We start from the raw sequence: 27,437 nt of genomic DNA, 5'->3' as shown, positions 1-27,437 counted from the left end.
TGGCTTGCATCCTATCTTGGACCTCAGGGATATCAATCGCTTCCTCCCTTAGGAGAAGTTCAAGAAGCTAACTCTGGCTCAGGGCTTGTTTGCTCTCCACCCTGGAGACTGGATGGTAGCGTTGGACTTGCAGGACACATATTTCCATATTCCCGTCTTGCCGGCCCACCGGCATTACCTGCGGTTCACGGTAGAACACAAGCATTTTCAGTTTACTGTGCTCCCCTTTGGCCTTACTAGAGCCCCTCGGGTGTTCACGAAAGTGATGGCAGTGGTCGCAGCTCATCTGTGCAGATCAGGCGTTCCAGTCTTCTCCAATCTCGACGACCGGCTGTTGAAGGCAGGCTTGCCCCAGGCAGTCGTCTCCCACCTCCAGACTACGGCCGACCTCCTGCATTTGCTGGGGTTTTCCATCAATGTGCTGAAGTTGCACCTGATTCCCTCTCAGAAGCTCCTTTTCATCGGAGTGGTTCTGGATACGGCACAGTTTCGGGCCTATTTTCTCTAACGAATCCAGGATACTCAGGCTACGATTCTATCCTGGGTTTCGGTCAGGATAACCCTGCAGCTGCCGGGCCTCATGGCCTCCTGCATCCTGCTCGTCACTCATGCCAGATGGCATTTGCGGGCTCTGCAGTGGGGCCTGAAGTTGCAGTGGGCGCAGCATCAGGGGAACCTGTCCGATTAGGTCCAGATCTCGGAGGGCACTGCACAGCAGCTGCAGTGGTGGTTCATGAACCGACATTGGGTCCAGGGCAGATCCCTCTCCCTTCCCCAACCAGAGCACACAGTGGTTACGGACGCATCCCTCCTGGGATGCCTTTTGGAGCTTCAGGATATCTGGCTTGTACTGAAGGCATTCCTTCCCTCTGTCAAAGGGAAAGTGGTGCAGGTGTTCACAGACAACACCGCTATGTGGTACTGCAACTAACAGGGTGGGGTGGGGTCGTGGTCTCCTATGTCAGGAGGTTCGGCCCCCCTGGACATGGCTGGAACTGCGGGCATTTCCCTGGCGTTTCAACACCTTGCAGGTTCTTTGAACACCATGGCAGACAAACTCAGCCGCAGGTGCATAAAGGATCTCGAATGGCGTCTTCACTCAGACGTGGCACAAGGTTTCATTCGACAGAGGGGAGAGCCTTGGTTAAATCTATTTGCCACTGAAGAGAACACGCAATGTCAACAATTCTGCGTGTTGGAATTTCCAAGGCGGCACTCGCTAGGTGACGCTTTTTGTCGCAAGTGGAGTTGCGGTTTGTTGTATGCCTTTCCGCCTATACCACTTCTGCCCAGAGTGCTGTAGAAGATCAGGCATGACCTGGCCCAAATCATGCTTGTTGCACCGGACTGGACTCGAAGAGTTTGGTATCCCGAGCTTCTCAGTATGACGATCGATCACCTGATCCGACTGCCTCTCCGGGAGGATCTTCTGTTGCAGCAGCTGGGGACGGTCCTCCAATCAAACCTGTCTAGTCTCCACCTCTTTGCGTCAAGATTGAGCAGCGACAGTTGATTCCTTTTGACTTGCCTCCTGAAGTCTGTGATGGCATTCTGGCAGCCAGGCGTCCCTTAACTAAATTGGTATACGCCTGCAGGTGGAACAAATTTATGGCATGGTGCACAGCAAAGGCTGTGGATCCCCATTCTGCCCCTCTTTCAGAAGTTCTTCTGTTCCTCCTTTCTTTGGCCCAGCAGGGCTCTGCTCTGGGCACTATCAAGGGCTATCGCTCTGCTATTTCGGCCTTTCTCAGGCTCCCTGATCAGCACTCTCTTTTCAAGTCCCCTTTTGTAAATAGATTTCTCAAAGGCATTACTCATCTTTTCCCTCCTATTCCTTTTGTAATGCCACAGTGGGACTTGAATCTGGTTCTTACATATTTAATGTGCGCTCCCTTTTAGCCTCTTCACAACTGTATTCTTCGTCTGCTGACCATGAAAACTGCTTTCCTGATTGCTATCACCTCTGCCAGGAGAGTGAGTGAGCTCCAGGCTCTTTCTTGTAAACTTCCTTTTTATATTCTATTGTCTATCAGGACAAGGTTGTGCTCAGAACACGCCCATCCTTTCTGCCAAAGGTTGTCACTGCCTTTCACATCGGTCAGACCATCACTTTGCTGACCTTCTATTCGCCTCTGCATCCTTCTATAGAGGCTCCACCATCTGGACCCAAAACGTGCTCTTCCATTTTACTTGTACCGCACACAACAATTCTGGGTGGATGACCAGCTCTATGTTGGCTACGTTGGCACCAAGAAAGGTTGGGCCGTACACAAGCGGACTATCTCCTGATGGGTTGTCATGTGTATTAAAACATGTTATCCTCTAGCTAAAAAGGAAGCTCCGTTGGGGCTGCGCGCCCATTCCACCAGGGCGATGGCTGCCACTAAGTCATTGGGGTGTGGTTTCCCCTTACAAGACATCTGTCAGGCATCTACGTGGGCCTGGCTGCACACTTTTACTAAGCACTATTGCCTAGACAGCCAAGTCAGGAGAGACAGTTTCTTTGGCTGTTCTGTTCTCCGTGACTTCCTGATGTGTTCTTGGTTCGCAGAAACAACAACGGGGTTGGAATTGCTGGGATATCTATTCTAAGGTAAGGAATCTATCACTATGTGTTTCTTTCAGATGAACAAGTTACTTTGGTAACAATATATCTGTGAGAAACATTAGTAGTGATAGATTCCTTACCGCCCCACCCATCCTCCCCGTTCGCAAACTGATTTCTAAGGTGAAGGTCATACCTTTCAGGGCCCTAGTTTCAAGGCACCAGTGATCAGTATCTTGCATGCATGGCTCTGCGTTTTCTGGCATGGAAAGTCATGTACAGAACTGACATCAGCGTGTGAGGGCGGTGTCTAAGTAGCTGCCGCAACGTCATCTTGGCTACCACGATGCCAATGATGGACGCGGAGCCACACAACGCCACCTTCCGACATGCAGGGGTACTGCTGACAAAAACATTCCGGATACATTCTGACGCCCGGGGGTAATTCCACGGTAAAGAATCTATCACTACTAATGTTTCCTACAGATATATTGTTTCCGAAGGTAAGTAACGTGTTCTTCAATGTAATGATTTCAGCGGACCATGGACGCCGATTTTCATTACATTAAAAAAATAAAATATTTGCCTTGTGGGATAGAGGAAGCTCTTCCCCTGCTCCTGAGGCAGAAAACTAAAAAAAAAGAAATCCCTCTGCTGTAAACAACAGAGGGATTTCCTGGACGTGTGCAGAGAACGGAACGGTTATGTCCTCCACACATGGCCACCATGGCGAAGGGCGTACCCTTACGTTATTGGCACTGAACGGGTTAATAGTATGCTATAACCTCAACCCTGCTGCACTGTTACCTCTGCCTGAGAAAACAACTGCAGTGGGGAGGTTGAGCATGACTGTCTCGATGTCACAGATTGGTGATCCAAGCCAAGACATGATATTACAAGTCCAGCCCTTGCAGAGTCCGGTTATGTAGAGTTTGTGGATTGCTTTTGCTTTAGAGGTGATAGGGAAATATGAAAGCTGCCTATTCTGTTTGTATTGTTCAAGGTATCGCATAACTCACCTGGCTTTGAAGTGTAACCTCTATCCAAGTGACTAAATTGTTCTCTTTTACTACAGCAGGCTGTGCCCAGGCTAATTCAAAGTTACCATTTTTAATGATACTCACTATGAATTTGGTGTGTCCATGTTGTCAGACAATTATGTTCAAGGGGATTTATAACACCCTCGGGATCCTTGATTCAGAATGGAAAATATGTTATGAGTCTGTTGGAGTCATTACAGATGACATGGAAAATTGCTGTAGTTATGCTGTAGATGAGACTAACTTTAATATGTTGTTGCCAGTTGCTGCTACATGGGAGGAAGTCAAGAGACTGCAGGAGGAGGTGCATGAGCAGCAATTAATGAAAAGACTAGGGGTAGCAGGAGTGATATCAGACACCATTTTACCATTACGTTCAGTCACAGACATGATCACACATGCACACACTCTCTCTCACCTGAATACTCTCTCTCCTGCAAGCATGTACACAACACAACATACATTTAAAAGCATTAGGTACATACCACAGCTGCCAGGGAATCATACTTCATTTTTTATTACACTAATAGTGAATAATATAACTCACAATTTCGTAAAGTATAGTAATATTATTCATTATTAGTGTAATAGGAAAATTGACAGAAAACAAAGATAGCAAAGTTCCAACTGACGTAGATAACGGCGAAGTGCTCTTGTGTCCTGGCACTGAGTTTGCCACCTCCTGCGCCAAGGGGTTGCAAATGTAGCACATAAACCTAATCTCATTGTGTAATTACAAAAACAGTTTTGCCATTCACGCAAGTAGAACCATTGCAGAGTTTATAAGTCTGCTTGCTGCTATTCTACCCTTAATGTCTGACTGTAGAGAAATTACGGGTATCCTCACCACTGACCAGCAATTACAACCAGTGTTGTAATTGCTGGAGTACTAATTGTTATTTGATATTCATGGCTGCTTATTAATTGGGTTAAGTTCCCCTGCTGACCTTGGCCCCATTAGGTCCACACCTAGGCTCACTACACTTGCACACCCTGTAGAAGATGAACATAGTTTTGACATTAGGATCTTACATCAAGATGCTTCAGAGGGAGATTTCACTACCAATGCTTTTTGCAGATTGCTATATGGGCATACATATGCTACGGAGGCTAAAGACTCTTACGTTTGTGCCAATTTGCCTGCTTCAGTGACAGAAGGAATTACCTATCACCGACCGTATTCCCCTACTTATAGCATTACCTGTTGTATTCTGCGTAGCCTTTTACATAGATGGGTACACTTTGAATGTCATTTTTCAAATTATGACTTAATATTTTCTTAAGTTCCTCTTAGTAAGAACATGAGTCCCCATCTTTCACATCCTGCCAGAATTGATACTGCTTGTGCCCATAGATTACATTTGATGTGCTGCATAAGTACTCTAGAGAAGCAATGACTTGAATGAGAGGAGAGACAATGTACCACAGGTCAATGGGAGGAGAGGATATTCTGAAGAAAATGTGGAAAAATGAAGTTGAGTATATGAAAGGAAATCAAATGAACATTATTTTTTATAAAACACAGAGGAGTCTTGAGGCTGCTGCTGTGCTGCCGAAAAGTTGGCAGTTAAAGAGGGGCCCTTCCTAGTTGACTGGTTTTATAGCCTTCTCATTAATGATGAAGACTGGTCATTGATTTAAGATTAGAGGTATGCTGTTCCAGAGACTGGAGATGCATGTTACGAAATTCTTGCCTCCCCAAGAGGACTGCCTGATCTTGGGGACAGTCATATTTGTGACCGAAGTGGAATGGAGCATCGTAGTAGGGATATACCAACTAAAACTGTGCTTAAGGAACTCTGGGCTAGTACCATGAATGGCCCTGAAGGTAATGCAGAGGGCCTTCAAGGTAATTCGCTTTCTGATTGGTAAGCAGTGCATTTTGGCTAGGGTATGGGAAGCTGATTGGAACCCGGGAATCCCTGGAAGCATTCGAACTGCGCCCTACTGCACTATCTGGTGTTTGTTAAGAAGTTATTGTTCAATGTTCAGATAAAGGGCATTGCAATAGTATATTTTCGACAAGCCAAGATTTATTTAAAAAATCTGTAATTCGAAGGGAATGCATGGAAAAACTTTCCTAATTATCCTGAGAGGGTAAAAGGATGCTGAGGTGATAACATTTATTTGACCTTCGAAAAAAAGTTTGCCTTCATATATGACCCCCAAATTCCTTACTTTCTAATACCAAGTGCTTGCGGCCCGCAGTCGAGGGACCAGAAGGGAACGTCGTCATCTCAGTTGATCCTGAATTCAACTTGAGGCAATTGTCACTCATTCAGTTGCCTACTTCCAGCATGCAGTTGTGGAATCCAGTCACAGTATCTTTAGGATTGCTGGAAAACGAGACTACAATTTGTATATCATCTGCATTAGACTCCAAGGAGAAGCTGAATGCTTTGATTAAACTGGCTAGTGGTGTGACATGTAAATTAAAAAGCGTAGGACGCAAGAACGACCCTTGAAGGAACCCGCAGAGCAAGAAATAGGAATTGGAAACAAAAAAATCAGGGCAAGTAATTTTTGCCATTCTGAGAGGAGGCATCCCAGTACAGGTAATGCTGCTCTGCTGATTCCAATATTATGAAGACACTCAATCAATAGGACATGATTGACCATGTTGAATGGCGCCGATACATCGAGTAGAATGAGGACTGCTCTACCTCTCCTATTTAGCGTAGCCATTATGTCCTCTGAGGCCACAATTAGAGCTGATTCCGTGCTATGTCCGTACCTGAAACTGCACTGAGTTGAATCAAGGAGACTGCTCATATTGAGAAAGGAGGCTAGTTCTTGCCCTTTTCAACTATTTTGGCCGGCAGTGGATGGCACAAGATAGGACAATAGCTGCTAGGTTTCTGAGGGCTGAGTTTTGTTGTTTTTAATAAAGAAACTACAGATTCCTTTCCCATTGTTTTGGGAAATATCTTGAGCTAAACATTCCATTGAAAACGTATGCGAGGTGAGTACATGTAATCTCTGGCGCTAAATGTACGATTTTTGTGGGGCGGGGGTCAAGCAGAGAGCCCAAGTTGATACAATTAATCAGGAGGTTTACCTGCTTAGCTGCGAGCAGGGTAAAAGAGCAGAAACTTTACATACCTGCACAGGTAAGTGAATCGTCATTTACTCCTGAGGTGGTTTGATTATTTGGAGAAAAATTACGGTATACGTCTTCTATTTTCGCCAGAAAAAAAAATGCAAGTGTGTTACAGAAGGATTGATGATTGCCACCAGTGGTATTTTTACTGGTGTCACGTGGTCAGGATGGGCCCGGTTAGATACGCAACCATTTACATATTCATGTTTCTTAAGTGGCCTTCTCTTTTTACACATGGCGACTTAAGCACCTCTCATCAACTGGCAAGTGGTAAAAAACTGAACTCCAGTACACTGACCTTCCCACCTTTCCTGCAGTCTCAGATGCAAAGCTCTAAATCTTGATTAACCAGAGAGATATTAAAAAGCTCAAAGTGGTACTGGGGAGTTTAGTGAATGCACCCCCGCTTTAGCCACAAAAGGTGTTTGTTTGTATAGGGACTTTGAGAGGAAGTTTTCTTAGAATCTAAATCTGGCACAGCTTCTCCAGCAGTTACACTCAAAAAGCATACTTGCCATGGGGCGCGTCATCATCCTGACCTGTTTTCTGTACCACAGAAGAAGGAAGGGGTCCGATCTATGCGCAAATAGGAGTGGCACTGAGAGGCGGCGCATGTCTAGTTCAGGTTCACAGTGGAATGTGCCAAGGGTTTGTGACAGCAAGTGTAGTCCAAAGCCATAGATCATCTACTGGGCCCCGACTCGCGGATGGTACCTTATTTTCAAAGGGGACGTTTTCCCTTTAAGAAAAATGCTATCAGCTTTGAGGGTGCTCAGAGGCGAACAGCCTTCAGCGATAGGACCACTTCCTAACACCCAAAGGTCTTTTTTTCTTCCCATCTAAAGAATACAGTGGCGGCTCCTCCATGAGGGTGTGGGGGCGTCGCTTTTTCGCAGTGCGAGAAGGCAGAAACATAAAATGATAAAGCTACCATTTTATGTTTCTGCTTCTCGCACTGCAAAGAAAGCAGTAGTGCCTGGAGTGCCTGGTTGTGGGCGGGCAGTCCTGCTTGAGAGCGGGGGGGGAGTGGCGTTTCCCACTGTTGTGGGTACTGACTGTTTGGTCGGCCCCAGGGCCGATCAACCCAGTCATGCGCACTCTCCCATTTTCCAGCCTCTATAGAGAAAATGGCCTGGCTGGGGCGCTCTCCACTGCGCCTTACCAATCACAACGCTGCCATTGCGGCATTGTGATTGGCTTAGGCCCGGGAAAGGAGGCGGCCTGCTGGCTGATTCCAATCCTGTAGGAACACCGGGATCTGATTCCGGCTGCACCATTACACCGGCCAGGTGGCCAGGAGCGGAGGCGGCAAGTAACTTTTTATTTTTTCATTAATTTCTGTGGTGCCTAGGTGCAGTCCAGATTTAACCATTTACGGTGGGTGTTACAGCGCCTCTGCTTTTTTTTACTTCTATCTTGATACGGAATGCCTGTGAACTCCTTGCCCTCATTCCGCACAAAGCATTTTAAGCTCACCCTATCCATTCCTGGGTCATCATCATTGTGGAAATAATACATTATTCCACCCACGGCAACCCCCTCCCGCAAGCATGCGAGAAAGCAGTCGTGCCTGGAGTGCCTGGTTGTGGGCGGGCGCCGGGCAGTCCTGCTCGAGGGCAGGGGGGAGTGGCTCTGTTGTGGGTACTGACTGTTTGGTCGGCCCCAGGGCCGATCAACCCAGTCATGCGCACTCTCCCATTTTCCAGCCTCCATAGAGAAAATGGCCTGGCTGGGGCGCTCTCCACTGCGCCTTACCAATCACAACGCTGCCATTGCGGCATTGTGATTGGCTTAGGCCCGGGAATGGAGGCAGCCTGCTGGCTGGTTCCAATCCTGTAGGAACACCGGGATCCGATTCCGGCTGCACCATTACACCGGCCAGGTGGCCAGGAGCGGAGGCGGCAAGTAACTTTTTATTTTTTCATTAATTTCTGTGGTGCCTAGGTGCAGTCCAGATTTAACCATTTACGGTGGGTGTTACAGCGCCCCTGCTTTTTTTTACTTCTATCCTGATACGGAATGCCTGTGAACTCCTTGCCCTCATTCCGCACAAAGCATTTTAAGCTCACCCTATCCATTCCTGGGTCATCATCATTGTGGAAATAATACGTTATTCCACCCACGGCCACCCCCTCCCGCAAGCATGCCGGCCGCAGCTGCGCTCATATAAACTAATCAAAGAGGCTACTCTTCTCCGCCCTCATTGCAAGCCTTTCGGGAAGGTGTCACCAAAATAATCCTAACCGGAAATAAAATAAAGTCACGAGTGGAGTTGCGGGAACACATACTTACATACCGGGTCTCCCACGGGATCGACCTCTCCTTCAAAATCAATGTCAGTCTGACTACTCCATGACTGCCAGAAACAATCATAGCGTTCTTAGATCTCACTGCGTGTGCTCATTAAACTCCATTACCTTTATTGTAGGTTACCTTGGAGCAAGCCGCAAATTCGAAAACTGTGCCCCCACGTTCCAGCAGATTATTTCAAATTGTCCTCGGGGTGAGATTTGCCCCTGCCATTGACCCTGCACTCCCGTTCCATGCTTAAAGCACCCCTGTTGCGTATGAACTCAGTAACACTCGTTATATAGCACCTTGCTGCATGTGGCTCTAAATCTCCTCAGTGTTCACTACATAAAATCTATGATCGTGACCATGATAAGTTATTTTTGGGATTTAAAACTGCAGACAGGCCTGAAAACATGTACATGTGTTTGGTTGTGCCACTCTGCCAGGCATTGAAGCCATTGTGTATTTTTGTGAAAATACTGTCAAGGCCTGCATTGTACAGCAAAAAAGAACAATTGATGGACAGAATGAGGAACAATGTCATACATTCACCCTAGTACAGAGATCTGGGCCTAAATCCATTGTGTTTTTTGCTCACCATGCCATTCCAGTTTGGACCCAGCCATAAGTAAATCAGTCTTGACCATGCGTCCAATGCGAACAGTCCAGCCCGGCCGGCCAGACATATGGCTGGGTCCAAACTGGAATGCATGGTGAGCAAAACAACAATGGATTTAGACCCAGATCTCTGTACTAGGGTGAATGTATGACATTGTTCTGCGCTCTGTCCATCAATTGTTCTTTTTGCATTTGCATTGTACCGTAGCATTTTAACACGTGGTGCCTTGCCCTTAAAATAGGCCAAGAGCAGAGATCTTCAAACTTTTTTACTCTGAGCCCCCCCTAAGCAAAATGTTTTGAGGTCGGGCCCCCCTCCAAAACTTATGGGAAGGATTGGGGGAGCGGGAGGGACATGGCTGCGTGCAGGGATGATGAGATGATTTCAGGAATACTTTTTCTATAGCTTATGAACCACACCAAATATGAGACTTATAAAACAGCAACTGCATCAAACAAAAACAGATATTACAAACAAACTGCTCCCCTAATTGGGGTGTTGTGAGCCCCTCACACTCTTTGACCCCAATGCAACTATACTTGCTGCACTAATGATAACTGCAGCCCTGAGTAGCAGGCTACCTCCTCTGCCTCTTTTACCTCTTCCCCACCATGATGGATCATCACCTCTGTCCTATGCTTGAAAGGACAATACGCTCGGATGCCCCCTTTTTTAAAGGTAGACAGTCATAATTGTGATGCAGTGGGCCCCCCAAATTCCTGGGCCCAAGTCCTTCTGCATCTGCATCTACTCCTTTATGATAACCAGCAGTGGCCACTTACACACTTGGCAGCAGTACCAGCTTCACTAATGTCCCTTAAAAAAAAAAAACCTTAATTGCCCCCTTTTTTGGGGTATCTCTCTAAAGAAGCAGTCTCTGGCCATTTGTAAACATTTGCATACTATTCTGGGCCTTTTCTTTGACAATATCTATGAATCTCGATCCTTTCCTCTGTCTCCTAGACCATTTCTGTGAGGCCCAAAGGATCGAGAGGATTAGGGCTCTGCATCTAAATGCAACCCTACCAGCCACCCCATTGACTCCCCTTTCACACAAAAAACTTCCCCTGAATGGTTAATACTGACTTTGACATGCCTGTGCCTGAAATTGAAATGGGCGGTGGTAGTGCAGAAAGTTAAAAAAGAATCCGGCCTTCTTACCAGCCATTAATTGATTGAGTCACCTAAAGCCAGGGCCACTGGAATTATGAGTTTCTGCAGCAGCAGCGCTATCCACATAATTATCATTTTACAGCATTTGCAACATAATCTCCAGATTTCAATGACAAAAAACTTGATTCTAGCTCAAAAGGAACAAAAGTTACTAAAAGCGTGACAAAGTGTTCTGGAGCAGTGGAAGGCCCTTTGCAAAGACTGGTAATCTTGTAGTTGCTTACTGCTGTATATGGGTGTTAAACTGGTACTAATGAGGTGAAATATTTCCCTTGACAGCGTTACCGTGAGTTAAAATGACAAAATATTGAAGTAATGCTAACTACAAAATGTGCCGCATTGTGCCGCATCATTTACCTTTTCTTGCTGGATAATTTAGTCAAACCTGCTGCATAATTGTGTTCTCTTCTGCTGAATAATTCCAGTGGATCTGCTTAAAGCTTTATGGTGGCAAAGATTTATTCTTTTTAAGATGTAATGTAACAGAGTTATCAGCTGGGATCTGGAATAGTGGAGACACTTACAAAAATGTCTGCATTAGATACAGTTTGATTACTTACTACTAAAAAGTATATTTTGTAAGAACTTGTTTTATCTCAATCACTGCATCATTTTGCAGCAGTCTAGCTTAGAGTATGTAAATACTGTTTTAAAATAATGACTTACATATTCAGAGTGCTTTCTGCCACAGGCTAGGACTTCTTAGCACTATAAACAGGGCCATTGGAATTATGCGGCAGGAGAAGGCCAAATTATGCAGCATGGTTGACTAAATTCTGCAGCAAGCAAAGGCGAATTATGCTGCATATTTTGTGATAGCATTACTGCACACTTTGCTATTTTTACACCCACATATAGCAATAAGCTACAGTTCAATGTGCAACAAGTTTCTGTCCCAGAAGTCCCTCTAGGGCCTAGAGGGACTTCTGGGACAGAAACTTGTTGCACATTGAACAGGAGGAAAGGTTGGCAACCTCGAGGTGAAAAATGCTGTGTTGACCCTCTATTAAGTGGGGCTTCTGCTGGAATTTGAGAGATAAAAGTATACATTTCTATTTTGCCAGTATGTGTTTCATTGTAATCCAAAGCCTTGGCTCCATCCAGCAGCTTGGTTGAGAGGTCATGTTTTATGAATGTATTGAAATGAGGTCACCACAATGCATCTTACGCTCCCTTCTATCAGCCATTGATCGTGTGACTTCCCATTTCTTAATTGGTATCGTTTATTTATTTCTTTTCAAATGCTATGTTCTGTTATTCCGAGGCTCTCTTCTCTTTTTGTGGGACTTCGTGCTGCACGTCATGGGTGTACTCACCTGCTGTCACTGCTGGTTACGTTTAAGTCTTTGGGGCTGGGTGTCTGTCTTGAAAGGCCTCTCAAGGAGAAAATACAACATTTCTTGATAATATGCGTTTAGTTTCAAACTATGTGTGTTTGTGACGTTTTCTGCATTATAGCAGGTAAGGTGTGTGGTGCATCGGCCATGGGGCCATGTTTATATTTATAATGAAAACAGACTATGTGCATTAATAATAAACCTCGCGTGGGTGCTGGGAGGGCATGTGCTGCTTCCCTCAGTCGGGACATGTGTTCCAAGCTTGAGATCTGCACTATAAACAAAGATTCCCGGCCCTCATTTTTTTCGCCTCACCATTTTCCAAGCCCACCAGCCGCAGCTAAAAAAATATACATTAACTTGAAAATGTTTTGAGTTAGGTATTGATTACAACTTGTGGGGAATAGAGTGAGTATTTATAGGGTGATTATTTACACAGTAGCTACCATTACCACAAAGCTCAGAATTCCCATCCCTGGCCAACTCCTGTTAGCATCCCATGCAGACCATAGTATGGAAACACACAGCAGTAATTGCCTCTTCCTGTTTGAGCTCTGCAAAATGAATTTGTAATAAGACAGTTCTTTCCCACTCAAAGTTTTCCGTATCATAATGCAGTGACCTGTTGTGTGTCTTGAGTTTGCACATCATATGGACACGGATAAGTAGAAATCTTCAAAGACGTCTATAAATATTGCTAGTGATGTCAATCAAAATGAACACAGTTGAAAATAAGTTAAGAAATGTGACATATTTGCACGTTTTCGGTTCATCTTTTTGTAATATGTTTGTTTTTCTTTCCATTGCAGTGTCATCCAAGTGGCTGCTTGATTGATCTATGCCTGCAAATGGGGGTTATCATGGTTTTGAAACAAATGTGGAACAACTTCATGGAACTTGGCTATCCGTAAGTGCTCGTTTTTATTATATCTTTCTGGTAGTTCATATAGTCTGATTTAGCTTAGATCTGTCTGAGATAAAATATTTATAACTGTCTTAGAAGATTATCAATTTAACTAGCTGATTTCCCGATATTCTTGGATGCCCAACCGCTAAGGCCCATGTTAACAATAATACTGGAATACTGCAGCAGGAAGAGTTAACACCATACATGCTGTTACTTCCGGCCATTTTGCGGTTGTACTAGGGCATTAAGAGATTTCCCCTGAGTCCTGAGGAAAGTTATGTGGAAATTGTTCTTCCCACATAGATTACCAATGTATTCCACACACGCATTTTACCTGTTTTTAGTAAGTGAAATGTCCGGCATTACTCATAGCCCTCTGATGGCGGAGCTGGAATTAATACTATAATCACATTGGAGTTCTCTATACAATCGTTTGACCACACCTGAAGTCTAGTGACATGCTTGTCTAATAACTGGCCTGCTTTTTATTCATTTGATAGCACTGATTTATTTGCCTTTTTTCTCTTTAGCCTTGTTTTGTAGCAGATTTGTGGGAAAGTGTTGTGTTGTCTTCTTTTAACATTTTTTTATTGGTAAATATAATTTTAGAGTAGTTACTGAGCCATCTGTGCCATATAATTGAATTTTAAGATAATATTCATGTGGAATCCACAATTCCTTGCATTGTAGATGCATGAAATATCAACATTTTTAAATATTGTAAGCTGGTAATGGGGTTTTTATTGGAGCAGTGTTTCTTAACCTTTTGACTTCTGTGAACCTCAATGAACCCCTACTGGAAATCTGTGACCTCTGCCTAAGTAGTTTCTGTGAACCGCAGAATACTATATGGATACCTCAAACGCATTCCCAAATATATAAATTATTTAATTCATTAACAAATTAAATGTGTAAATTAAGATTTAGGAGGGTAAGTCAGAACTTTTAAAAATCTATTTTATTTCTAAAATATGAAGGAATTTGCTAGATACTAGCCAATCAGTTTGTCTTTGTTGCTCCTAATTCAAGCTTTCTTTTACCAATCACTGTGCGCCACCCTAAACCCTAAATAACCTGAAAATTAGCTTTAAAAAAATGAAAAGAGAACTGTTGAATAATGGCTTGAACGATGCAATCCTCTCAATAACAAAACCCTCAAAAACTTGAAAATTAGCTTGAAAAAAAAATATGCTCCAACAAAATCAAAAAATAAAAGGAAATGTAAAAAATGTACTTGTTTCAAAGAAACAGAATACATTTTCCTTTTTGAAAAAGTAAACGTGTTGTCAACACCATCCATTTACAAAACAAAAAACCGGGAAAGAAAAAAAAAAGAACAACCTCCCACAATAACATGTACAAACCCACAAGCATTATTATCAACATTAAATACAACATAACATAATTAAACACATAACTAACACTAAATAACACTCTACTTCTATCAAACACTACGTCAAACACATTAAACACTAAACTACCGGACGCGCGCCGCAACCAGCTCTTATTCCTACCTGCTGCTAAGTATGGGTGAAATTTGCGAATTCGCGTTGCGCGAATTCACGCGAAATCGAATTCGCAATCTGCAAAATCCGTGAATTCGTGCGAATTTGCGGATTTTGGGGTTTTTTGCATGTTCGCGGGTTTTATGCGCGTTCGCTGGGCTTTTTGCGTGTTCGTGGGGCTTTTTGCGTGTTCGCGGGCCGCTTGCATGGAGAAGTTACCCATGCGGTCGTGTATGGGCACAGCACCCTCTGGTTCACCACTGCCACCCTCTGGTTCATCACTGCCACCCTCTGGTTCACCACTGCCACCCTGTGGTTCCCCGCTGTCATCCTCTGGTTCACCCCTGCCACCCTCTGGTTCACCACTGCCACCCTCTGGTTCAGCACTGCCACTCTCTGGTTCACCCCTGCCACCTTCTGGTTCAGCACTGTCACCATCTGGGTCACCACTGCCACCCTCTGGTTCACGACTGCCACCCTCAGGTTCGTCACAGCACCTCTGGTTCACCACTGCCACCCTCTGGTTAACCACTGTCACCCTCTGGTTCAGCACTGCCACCCTCTGGTTCACCACTGCCACCCTCTGGTTCACCCCTGCCACCCTCTGGTTCACCACTGCCACCCTCTGGTTCATCACAGCACCCTTTGGGTTCACCCCTGCCACCCTCTCGTACAGCACTGTCACCCTCAGGCTCACCACTGCCACCCTGTGGTTCACGACTGCCACCCTCTGGTTCATCACAGCACCTCTGGTTCAACCCTGCCACCCTCTGGTACAGCACTGTCACCCTCTGATTCACCACTGCCACCCTCTGGTTCACGACTGCCACCCTCTGGTTCATCACAGCACCTCTGGTTCACCACTGCCACCCTCTGGTTAACCACTGTCACCCTCTGGTTGAGCACTGCCACCCTCTGGTTCACCACTGCCACCCTCTGGTTCACCCCTGCCACTCTCTGGTTCACCACTGCCACCCTCTGGTTCATCACAGCACCCTCTGGTTCACCCCTGCCACCCTCTGGTACAGCAATGTCACCCTCTGGTTCACCACTGCCACCCTCTGGTTCACGACTGCCACCCTCTGGTTCATCACAGCACCTCTGGTTCACCACTGCCACCCTCTGGTTAACCACTGTCACCCTCTGGTTCAGCACTGCCACACTCTGGTTCACCACTGCGACTCTGGTTCACCACTGCCACCCTCTGGTTCACCCATGCCACCCTCTGGTTCACCACTGCCACCCTCTGGTTCACCCCTGCCACCATCTGGTTCTTCACTGCCACCCTCTGGTTCACCCCTGCCACCCTCTGGTTCATCAGTGTCACCCACTGGTTCATGACTGCCACCATCTGGTTCACCACTCCCACCCTCTACCGAGACCTTTTGTGACGCAGCGGCAGAACAAAAGATGCGCCATGGTGCTGGGTATTAACAATGTGACGCATCTGAGAGATGCGTCACGTTGTAAAGCCCTGTGCCATCAGGAGGCGTTCCGGCGCAGGGGAGGGCGTTCCTTCGCAGGAACGCCTCCTAAAAGTGGCTGAGTGAAATCTACAAGAATTCACTCAGTCACTTTTAGGCCAATGCTGCGTCAAACCCCTGCGCCTGCTTGAAGCAGGCGCAAGGCTTGATGCAGCATTGGGGAGATAGGGCCCCCCAGAGCATTGCTTGAGCTGCTTCGCACGCTCGACGCAGCTCCAGCAATGCGCTGCTTTTACGGCACAGATGCGTGACGCATCTGTGCCGTTTCTGCCACATGTAAATGCGGCGCACCATGGGTGGCGGAGCTGCGGCGCACAATAACTGGCGCATCCCTGGGGATGCGCCAGTTATGGTAAATCTGCCCCTATACATTTAGCCAATGAGGGAGCACTTACTGATTAGACAGTAGAAAGTACTCCAGTCGAGTAGAGGTATTGCACAAAAAGGTGGCATCTTCGTGGACAAACACGCAGGGCGGGATTCATTCTGCCCCCTGTTAGACTCGTTTTTTGTGCCCTTCTGTCCTCTGTTAGACTCGTTTTTCCCTTGTTTTTCTGCCCTTCTGCTCTCTGTTAGACTCATTTTTTGTGCCCTTCTGCCCTCTATTAGACTCATTTATCCCTTGTTTTTCTGCCCTTCTGCCCTCTGTTAAACTCGTTTTTTGTGCCCTTCTGCCCTCTGTAATTCCCTTGTTTTTGTGCCCTTCTGCCCTCTGTTAGACTCGTTTTTTGTGCCCTTCTGCCCTCTGTTAGACTCGTTTTTGTGCCTTTCTGTCCTCTGTTAGACTCGTTTTTCCCTTGTTTTTCTGCCCTTCTGCTCTCTGTTAAACTCGTTTTTCCCTTGTTTTTCTGCCCTTCTGCCCCCTGTTAGACTCGTTTTTTGTGCCCTTCTGCCCTCTGTTAGACTCATTTTTCCCTTGTTTTTCTGCCCTCTGTTAGACTCGTTTTTTGTGCCCTTCTGCCCTCTGTAATTCCCTTGTTTTTGTGCCCTTCTGCCCTCTGTTAGACTCATTTTTTGTGCCCTTCTGTCCTCTGTTAGACTCGTTTTTCCCTTGTTTTTCTGCCCTTCTGCTCTCTGTTGGACTCGTTTTTCCCTTGTTTTTCTGCCCTTCTGCCCCCTGTTAGACTCGTTTTTTTGTGCCCTTCTGCCCTCTGTTAGACTCATTTTTCCCTTGTTTTTCTGCCCTTCTGCCCTCTGTTAGACTCGTTTTTTGTGCCCTTCTGCCCTCTGTAATTCCCTTGTTTTTGTGCCCTTCTGCCCTCTGTTAGACACGTTTTTTGTGCTCTTCTGCCCTCTGTTAGACTCGTTTTTGTGCCTTTCTGCCCCGTTAGACTAGTTTTTTGTGCCCTTCTGCCCTCTGTTAGACTGGTTTTTCCCTTGTTTTTCTGCCCTTCTGTCCTCTGTTAGACGGGTTTTTGGCGCCCTTCTGCCCTCTGCATCACCACATCATCACTACCCCAGCATCACTCAGCACCACCACATTATCACTCAGCACCACCACATTATCACTCAGCAGCACCACTCAGCACCACTACAGCATCACTCAGCGCCACCACAGCATCACTCAGTGCCACCACATTATCACTCAGCGCCACCACAGCACCACTCAGCACCACCACAGCATCACTCAACACCACCACAGCATCACTCAGCACCACCACAGCACCAATCAGCACCACCACAGCACCACTCAGCGCCACCACTGCATCACTCAGCACCACCACATTATCACCCAGCACCACCACAGCACCACTCAGCACCACCACAGAATCATTTAGCACCAACACAGCATCACTCAGCACCACCACAGCACCACTCAGCACCACCCCAGCATCACTCAGCACCATCCCAGTATCACTCAGCACCACCACAGCACCACTCAGCATCACCACAGCACCACTCAGCACCACCACAGCACCACTCAGCGCCACCCCAGCATCAATCTGCACAACCATTCAACAACAACTGGTTCAAATATGTTCTCTCAATGTTTCAAACTTTATTACAAATGTCACAAAAAATGTTCATATTTCACTTCTGTTCTTGGATTTTCGTCACAATAAAATACACTGAACATAATCTTCACAAAAGTTATTTACAAAAGTTTAAGCTATTGCCATTATAAATTAAAATCTCTTTTATTTAAGTATTAATTATTTAAAAAAATTAAAAGCCATTGTCATTTGTAATATCAATACAGCTAAGTCACGTAAATACAAAACATGTTGCATTACAAATGCTATAGGTGTCACATTTGCGAAAGTTATAACTATTGGCATTGTAAATGACAAGGCTATTAATTTAGCTATTTTCAAAACCAACACATAAATAAAAAAAATTGTCATTTACAAGACCAATAGCTCAAACTTTCCTAATGCCAGACCTATTGCATTGCAAATGCTTGTTTTTATATCTGTCAGTGCTTCCTGTTGAGGGTTATTTTTCGTGACAGAGCATGGTCAGAGAATAGTTGCAAGTAGGCAACGAGGCGCCAGGAAGCACTTACAGGCTTACAGCAGCAGGTGCCCAAGTTGAAGTTATTTCTTTGTAACCCTTTTGTAAAAGGTTACAAAAAATTAGCTTAAACTTTTGCACCTGCTGCTGTAACCCTGTAAGTGCTAGGCTGAAAATTCGTCCCCGCTGATTCGCGGATTTTACCGCGATTTTTGCGAGATTTGCGGATCGCGAAATCGCAGAAAATCCCCAAATTCGGCGAGCGGAACGAATTTTCAGCCCATGCTTACCTGCTTCCACCTGTTACTGCCGTGAGGGGAACGGCTACAAGAGGACCCTCAATTGCTTCGCCCTGCTCCCTGCACCGGGTCCCGTGTTCCTGCGCCCGCACACCCCGTGCCTACATCTCCCAGGGGGCTGCAAGAGGCGCTTGTGCTGCACGTCATCAGGAGGGCGCCGGAGGCCTTTAAAGCCGGTCCGGCCCTCCCGCAGCGCAGGAAGCGCTCCGCAACCAGCTCTTGTTCCTACCTGCTGCCATCTGTTACCTCTCGGAGGGGAAAGGCTACAAAAGGACCCTCAATTGCTTCGCCTTGCTCCCTGCACCGGGTCCTGTGTTTCTGCTCCTGTAGCCCCCGTGCCTACATCTCCCAGGCTGCTGCGAGAGGCACTTGTGCTGCACGTCATCAGGAGGGCGCTGGAGGCCTTTAAAGCTAGCCATGCCCTCCCGCAGCACGGGAAGCGCGCGGACGTACCCCTGCAAAGCCCGGGCCAAGGGCGGGCCTGTCCCGCGGCCGTCAGCAACAGGAAGAGGCAGGGCCTGGCCCCCCCTCTAACATCTGTAATTCAAGAACTCCCATATAAGGACTAAAGGACTAAAGGTACTGTGGGGATCTGGAAGGGGTTTGCAGCCACTAAAATCGTGTCCACTGTCCCTTCATGTGGAATTGTTTTTATAAAGTGTATCCCCCAGCGTCCTAAGCCATGCAGGATCGATTGATACATAATTTTGCTGAACAAAATGGGTAAAAGGAAGTTTATGGAGGGGGAACACCACCCGTACATGCAAAAAAGGGGAAAAAGGCAAAAAAGGCTCCACATGCGGCCGCTAACTGCGTCCTCACAAGAATTGAAGCCATTGTTAGTGAATGCGAGGAGGTTTTAGTGGGGAACTCCAGTAATAACGTGGCGGAAAACTCTGACCCCTTGACTGAGGTTTCAAAGCAGAACCGGAGGAAAGTGATTCCTGCAATTTTTAATAAGAAACCCCCACTTACCCCCCCCCCCCTATCTGTGAAGTTCATAGTTCCCTTGAAGGCCCCACTGTGACAGGTCCCACAGAGTTACCAAACGGGACCAACTCCCCTATCAAGACTAACTCCTCTATTGAGACATTAGAGAACATAAACCAGGGGGTCTCGTATGAGGCACCATGTGAGAATGGTATTATTTGTTCCAACAGATTTGCTGTCCTAGAAGGGGAATCAGGGGATATAATTGAAGTCTTAGCTCAAGGCACCAGGGAATCAGAGACAAGTTGTGATGGTCCTGTGGCATGCTCTAGATGCCTGCACTCTAACAGGATACTTTTGAAGAAAATAGGAAATCTGGAGAGGGAATTGGCTTCATAAAAAAAGGCTGAAGGAGCTAACACAGAAAGGGGAAGTGCTTTGGGCCAAAGATCCACAACCCCTAACACTACCCACACCGGTTACAGCAACCTATGTAAGGGAAACTCCATTAATTAACCCTAAGACAGAAGGGGGATCTTCATTGAAAGGAAATTTGGCTCAAAGACCACTTGGCAGGAATACCTCCGCTGGGCAGCCCAGCCCTAGTTCTTATGCAGAAATCACGAAATCACTGGGAGTAACAGCCAAGATTAAGGATCCCCACCCTAGTAAAATAGATTCCAGTTGCACGACCTTGGCCAAAAAAGGAAAGAGTGTTGGTGATCCCCTGAGCATTTCATCAAAAAACATCGCCCCAGAAACTCAACTGTACTTGTTTACATGACCAGGGTTCCAAAGCTTAGTAGGGGCGATGGTCATAAAAGCAGTGAATCTATTCACAACAAAGCAATCCACTGGCTTCGCCTTGTAAGGGGGTGCAGACCAATTATCAGGGGTGACATGATTAGCGTAAAAATATTGTCCTTGTTTAGCTCCCACACAGATTGCATTGAAGTGTAGCTATGCAACGCAGTAATTGCGGAGAACTTAGTGGCCCTAGAGTATCGGACATGTCCCCCCAAACACTCCAATATTTAAATTAGACGCTTGCCACTATGGTCTATAGATAGGGAGCAGGATGATTCTGAACTAAACAGAATAGATTGACTATCTAAGGATAACTACTCGAATCGCCTGGTAGAAACATACAATATAAGCGAGCTCGAGAACTTGACTCGTGCAATCAGTACAACCCCAAGTCCCCCTAGCATGAAAGAGACGGATCTGGATAATCAGGGTCCACTTGAGCTCGAGAATTTGACTCGTGCAATCAGCGCAATTCCAAGTCCCCCTAGCATGGAAGTGACGGGTCTGGATAATCAGGGTTCGCTCAGGGTTGAGGGAGAAAATCCAAGAGTGATCCAGCTCCTCTCCTGGAACATGCAGACCTTAATCTTTATAGTATGTTTCTTTTCTGGGAGCGGCGGAGGATTCTGTTTTTACATGATATTCTGATTTCTTGTGAAGGGCTCACAATTAACCTAGAGTGCTGGAAATATGAGTTGATTCGACGAAATTCACATGTTATATGTCTTATGCTGTAAATGTGAAAAATACCAATACAAATATATATATTTTTTAAAACTCATGTTTTGCCTGATCTGAGTTTTCAATGAATACTTACTTCAGCATTCTTTTCCCCAGTTTAAAAGGTTGATAAAAGGCATTTCCTTGAGATCTCAAGTCAAAAAAAATAGTGAATAGTGCAATCTTTTTTTACAATTTGACAGAAAGAGCTATATTATTATTCACGCCATATTCAGCCTACTAGGTACACTTCCGTGTCTGTCTTGTACCTCCTGGAACTCCTTAAATTAGTTATTTAGGGTTGTCACAGGAATTTTGTAAGGCCTCCAGGGTCCCTCCAAATCTTCTAAACTGTTATGTAGTTAAACTAACCAGTAGAAAGCATCAATTTCAGTCATACCACATATATATATATATATATTTTTTTAAGTTTTATTATTTTATTGCAGGGAAATACAGCAGTACAAATAACAAACAAAAAATTCATCTTGAATACATACAGAGTAAAAAACGTATAGAGTCACACAGATTAATTAATCGGTTCGATGCTGATGACGGAACCGCTCCGTCATCAGCTGCGGGTGCGCTGTGCTGATGACGGAGCGGTTCCCTCAAGGCCCGGCCGCCGCACCTGCGCGGTGCTGATTTCGCGCCTGCGCAGCGCGTTCTATTAGGCCGGCGGGGCCATGACGGAACTGCTCCGTCACGAGCACAGCGCAACCGCGGCTGGTGACGGAGCGGTTCTGTCACCAGCATGCGGCTGCCGTGCCGCCGCCCCGCCCGTTTAGCGCTGCCGCAGAATAGCCGCCGCAGCGATGTGGTTAAATCCAGTCAGCAATTGGAGCCCAGATTTTCTCCCCCAAAGCTCTTCTTTTGATGCCTTTTAGCTTATAAATGGCAGACTCAATATTATACATAAACAATAATTTTTCACGCCAAGTAAAAAAAGAAGGAGGACCTGAATTGATCCACTCCCTAGTAATGCAAGCTCTAGCCACTGCCATACAAATAAACAAAAAATAAGTTACTGGCTTTGATCTAGAGATAGAGAAGTCCATTCCTAGTAACACCATCTCAGTGTTTACTGTAATGTCACAATTAAGCACAGCGGCCAGAAAGCTTTCAATTTGTTGAAAAAAACTCCTGAGTTTAGGACATTGAAAATACATATGCAGATCGTTAGCTGCATACAACCTGCAGCGGCTACAGTTTGTTCCAGTAGTAGTACTCCACTTAACAACCTTACTAGGTGTATAGTAGAGATCATGTTTGCACATAAAATGCTGAGATTTCATCATCCCTGTAATTAGACATTCTGAAGCACATTTAACAGGAGACAAGACATCTATACCAGGGAGGCCTAATTTACTAACCCATTTCGACTGGCATTGTTCCATCTCATCCCCACATTCTTGAATAAAGCTTAAATAGAGAGAACCTATAGGGTTTTTTTTCTGAAGAAGTTCCAGTAAAGAAATTTTAGTCATTCTAGCTGAGATAATAAATGTATGACACTGTAGAAAACTGCGGATCTGAAGAAATTTTAAAAAATCGTTTCTTGCCAACAGAAATGTATTCTCTAATTCTTGAAATGATACAATTTGGCCGTTACTAAATAAGTCACCTAAATATCGTAATCCTTTCTGCTCCCACCTGTAGACCGTTAAATCACAAAAAATATTTGGCAGGAGCCCAGGCGACGCTAAAGGGGTATAAACATTTTATTTAGATATAGACAGATACTTCCGTACTTTTTGTCAAACTCCAAAGGCTGACTTCAGCGTCTTAAACTTTGTCTTTTTATGGTAACTTGGCTCGACAAACTTGAGAAAGCTACCTTTCACTTTCTCACCCATGGTCAGTTCAAAAATAGATGGAGTTTGACAAGCAGGAATAGGTGCTCTGTCACCAATTATAAGAGGTCTGATAAATTGGAGCGTTGCTGCTAAGTAATAAAAGAAAAAATAAGGAACATTCCATCCCCCACACTCCTTACTCAATATCATCTTTTTTAGAGCTTTCTGATGGCGTTTATAGCCCCATCAAAACCTGGAGGTGGTCCTTTCTAAGCTTTTAAAACAAGAGGGAGGACATTCCAGCAGTATAGTGCGATACATATATAGCACTTTCGGTAAAATCAGCATTTTTAAAATATTAAGTCTACCATGCAGTGATAAGTGTAGATGGTCTAGACGTTGTAATAAACTATTAATTTAGGATATCACAGGATTTATGTTAAATTCAGGTATTTTCTCTATGGGCAATGATATCTTCATTCCTAAGTATATAACCTCTGAAATAATAGGGATATTTAAAGGTGGATTATCTCCAGAACATAAAATCTGCGTCTTCTCCATGTTGAGTTTATACCCAGAGAATGACCCAAATTGTTTGGAAAGTTCGTTAATTGCCGGAAGAGCAGTCTGTACGTCGATGGTTGTTATAACAATATCATCATCGTAAGCCAATGCGCGATAGTTAATATTAGCTAAACAGATAGGGCTAATCCTTTGTTCCATAATAAAGCGATTAATTAGGGGGTCGATATAAAGTGCGAAAAGTAAAGGTGAGCAGGGGCATCCTTGACGGGTGCTCCTAGTGATCAAAAAAAAGGAGAAAGCTGGCCAATAATTCGAATACACGCTTTTGGGGCTATATACATAGTTTTTAGTGCCATTAGAAACCCTGGACCTAATCCCTTCCTAGCTAGCACATCCCATAGGTAGCTCCAAGCAACCCGGTCAAAAGCTTTTTCAGCATTTAAAAATATGAGTCCAACACTAGACCGGGTTGCCTGGGACCAATCCGGAAACGTGATCACCCGTCGGATAAGATCCGCGGTGTCTCGGGAAGGGATAAAACCATGTTGGTATTTGGAAACTAATGGAGATATGATGTTAGATAAACGTGAGGCAAGAATCTTGGAGAAAATTTTGCTATCAGCATTTATGAGGGAAATAGGGCGGAAAGATGACGGTAGCGGGGAGGTTTACCCTTTTTAAGAAAAACAGTTATTATAGAATTGTGCCATGACTGAGGGGCAGTACCTTGTTGGGCTCTTTGAAATAAGTCCAGCAGTTCTACTCTTAATATATTCCGAAATGTTTAAAAAACTCAAGGGGAATGTAATCGGGGCCTGCAGCTTTTCCGGAAGCTAATGACAATAATGACACCTCAATCTCTTCCCACGTAATGGGCAAATCCAACTTCTCCCTCGACTGCATAGAAAAGATGCCATTCAAGGCCTGATCAATAAAGTGAGTTATTCGGTCTGTGCAATCCCCTGCCATATCCTCAGTATAAAGTTTTGAGTAAAAATCACAAAACACTTTGAGTATATCTGCAGGATTATTAACAGTCGCCCCTGCGATGTCATTGATTTTATCAATACTAGCAAATACAGCTTTCTGCCTTGCCCTCTTAGCCAGGTGTTTTCCTGAATTTTCTCCCACCTCGTAAACCTCTGTTCGAAAAGCTGCAAGTTGCTGAGCAAACTTTGAAGCGAATTCCTGATGAATCTTGACCTTATGAGCCAATAGCTCCTTGATAATATTATCTGTAACTGAGCCCTTATTACAGGCCTGCATGAGGCGAATCTCTAATAGTCTCAATTTATTCATCTCACCTTCTTCTTTATTTCGAATCTCCCTCTGTTTTTTTATTGAGTAACTCAAGGTTTCTCCTCGCACCCCACACTTAAATGCATCCCAGACTACCTCTAGCGAGGCAGAGCCCTTGTTATTAGTAAAGAACTCAGGAATCCAAGTATTCATATGCTCAACATAGGATGCATCAAACAAAAGCTTACGGTCAAAAGACCAAGACCGGGAGCTAGGAGGTATGGTTGATTCAAAACTAAAAATAATAGGATTGTGGTCCAATACAATTTTAGGTAACACTCTGTATTCCATTTGTGCCAGTTCATTAACCACATGGCTGCTGGGCGTTTCCCCCCCCCCCCTGTGCTGGAAAATGCCATTTTAGTGGCACCATGACGAGCTCAGCTCGTCATCAGCACATGACACCCGTGGGTGATGACGAGCTGAGCTCGTCATCAGCATCGAAAGGGTTAAAGAAATTCCTTGCAACAAAAAAATAATCCAGCCTAAAGTGTTTTTGATGCGGGGCAGAAAAGAAAGTACATCCATGAGTTCCCCCCCCCTTTTCTCAAAACCCATATCTATCAAACAGTATTCTTGAGCGATCCCCTTAACTGCTTTAAATACATTCTTTTTTCTCCCCACATATGCAGCATTTCCACAGATATGAAATGTTTCGTCCAAATGGAGAATAAAATCCCCACATAATATTAACCTAGGTGGCCATAAAGCCAGCTCCAGGCTTAATTGATGAAGAGCTGTGGGGTCATCAACAGTAGAAGCATAGACTGAGCAGATAGTAATGAGCAATCCCCCAAGTTTAAGCTCGGCAATGACCCATCGTCCCAGCGGGTCTTCTTTAACGCTCCTAACTTCCCCCGACCCAAACCTCTCTAAAATGGCCACCCCCACTTATCATGGAACTTTGACGAGAGCACCCCACAACCTCCATTCCTAGGTCCTTAAACCATCCCCTATTTGACCAAGAGACATGAGTCTCCTGTATACATATTATTTTGAGCCAGTATCTTGTATTAGTATAGTACCACAGTTGGTCTTACATTTACAATAACAAAACGTTCCTACATTTGACCTCAGCCATACATAATTCAAAAGCACCAAAACTAAGCATCCTTCGGCTGTACTTCCCTGCACCCAACACAACACCCTTTTCCCTCCAACCCCCCCCACAAACCACTCCACCCAACCCACCCCCCTCCCAAAACCCCACCACCAGAAGCTCAAGGGCAGGAGCCCTCATTGATGGAAAGTGAAAGTAAGGTTTGTGGTTTTACCTGATCCCAACCAGACCCATATTATATCTTACCCCCAGCATTCTTGAAGAAAAGAAAACCCCAGGGACCCCAGGGACCCAAAAAAAAAGAAGCCTGACCAGGGTGTGTAGCCTTGTCCTATCTTCTACTACATTTCATCTAGAAATTGCTGTGCTTTAACCTCGGACACGAAAAAAGTGGTTTTCCTCTTGTGTACCACCTTGAGTTTTGCTGACTGAATTGGAGCCATTAGCTGTTTAAGCCTCCAACGTTGCTGCACTGTTACCGGGCAGAAGTCGGGCCTTACAAAAAACTCATGCCCCAATCCCTTTCTGGTCTTTAAAGGTCTAGCTAAATCATACAAGATCTCACGGAGCAAGTCATTTTGCAAGCAAATAAGAATAGCTCTTGGGTTCTTGTTTTCCCCACCCTGATCACGTTTTTGGTTAAAGGGAAAGCGATGATCTCTTATAATTTCTTTGTCCCAGACCCATCCCTGGAGATCTGGAAAAGCATCCGAGAACAAGTCCACAACAAAACGACAGATGTCTCTTCCCTCCGATCGTTCTGCAATCCCCAAAATGCTCAAATTATTGCGCCGTGCTCGATTCTCCAGGTCGGTCAGCTTCCAGTCAATATCTTGCCTAGTATTCTCCAAATCCTTAATTGACTTATTCTGTGTAGAAAGTTCATCTTCCACAGCAGAGATACGAACTTCGGTCTCATTTACTCTTAAAATGGTTTCGTTGCTGGATTTGGCTAAGCAACATACAACGTTCTGCAGTTTTCGTACAGCTTCTTGAGTACGGAGCCCTTCTGCCTTAGTCTCCTCTCTATGAGCCACAATTAACCTGTACATAGAGGTTTGCAAATTGTAGATGGATTTAAGTGTGATTTCTTCATCTCCTTCCAAAAATTCAGGGAGTTCAGATTGGGTTTCAGGGACCGCTCCAGCAACTTCCCACTGCGGTTGAACAACTGCACCAAGATAATCAACCAAAAGAGAGTTCTGTACCTCTGTGACCTTGCGAACTGTGTTTGGAGTTCCCTCATTCCCCAAATAATCAGAGCCAGGTAATTCTTCCTCAGAGTTTTGGTTGCAGTCATCAGCCCAGTCTTTTGAAAATGAATGCCCTTCATTAATCACATCCTCCCCAATCTTGCCATCAGATGCTAGTGAGACATCGGACATGGAGTAAAATTGACCTCCTGATTCAATAGATTCAGCATCATTTAAAGTTAGAGCTACTCCATTTTCCTCTCTGATGTCCCCTTCATTGACTCGTGGTGAGACTCTGACCTCCCCCACCGCTTGACAAAGCTCAGCTACATCCTTATCGATGTCTTCTTCA

At 45.1% G+C, this 27,437-nt stretch overlaps 1 protein-coding gene across 1 annotated transcript in view; it reads left to right on the top strand.

Moving 5' to 3' along the window:
* The window catches only part of ANO3 (anoctamin 3), a 1,465,374-nt gene that overhangs the window by 1,303,118 nt on the left and 134,819 nt on the right, over positions 1-27,437 (top strand). The window contains exon 20 of the mRNA XM_086959492.1: positions 12,916-13,013. Within this exon, the coding sequence (XP_086815618.1) occupies positions 12,916-13,013 (98 nt within the window). The remainder of the gene's footprint in view (positions 1-12,915; positions 13,014-27,437) is intronic.

This window comes from Lissotriton vulgaris, chromosome 2_2 (assembly GCF_964263255.1).
Source record: "Lissotriton vulgaris chromosome 2_2, aLisVul1.2, whole genome shotgun sequence".
NCBI classification, from domain to species: domain Eukaryota; kingdom Metazoa; phylum Chordata; class Amphibia; order Caudata; family Salamandridae; genus Lissotriton; species Lissotriton vulgaris.
Note: the sequence above shows the minus strand (reverse complement) of the source record. Positions and strands in the feature narration are given on the sequence as shown.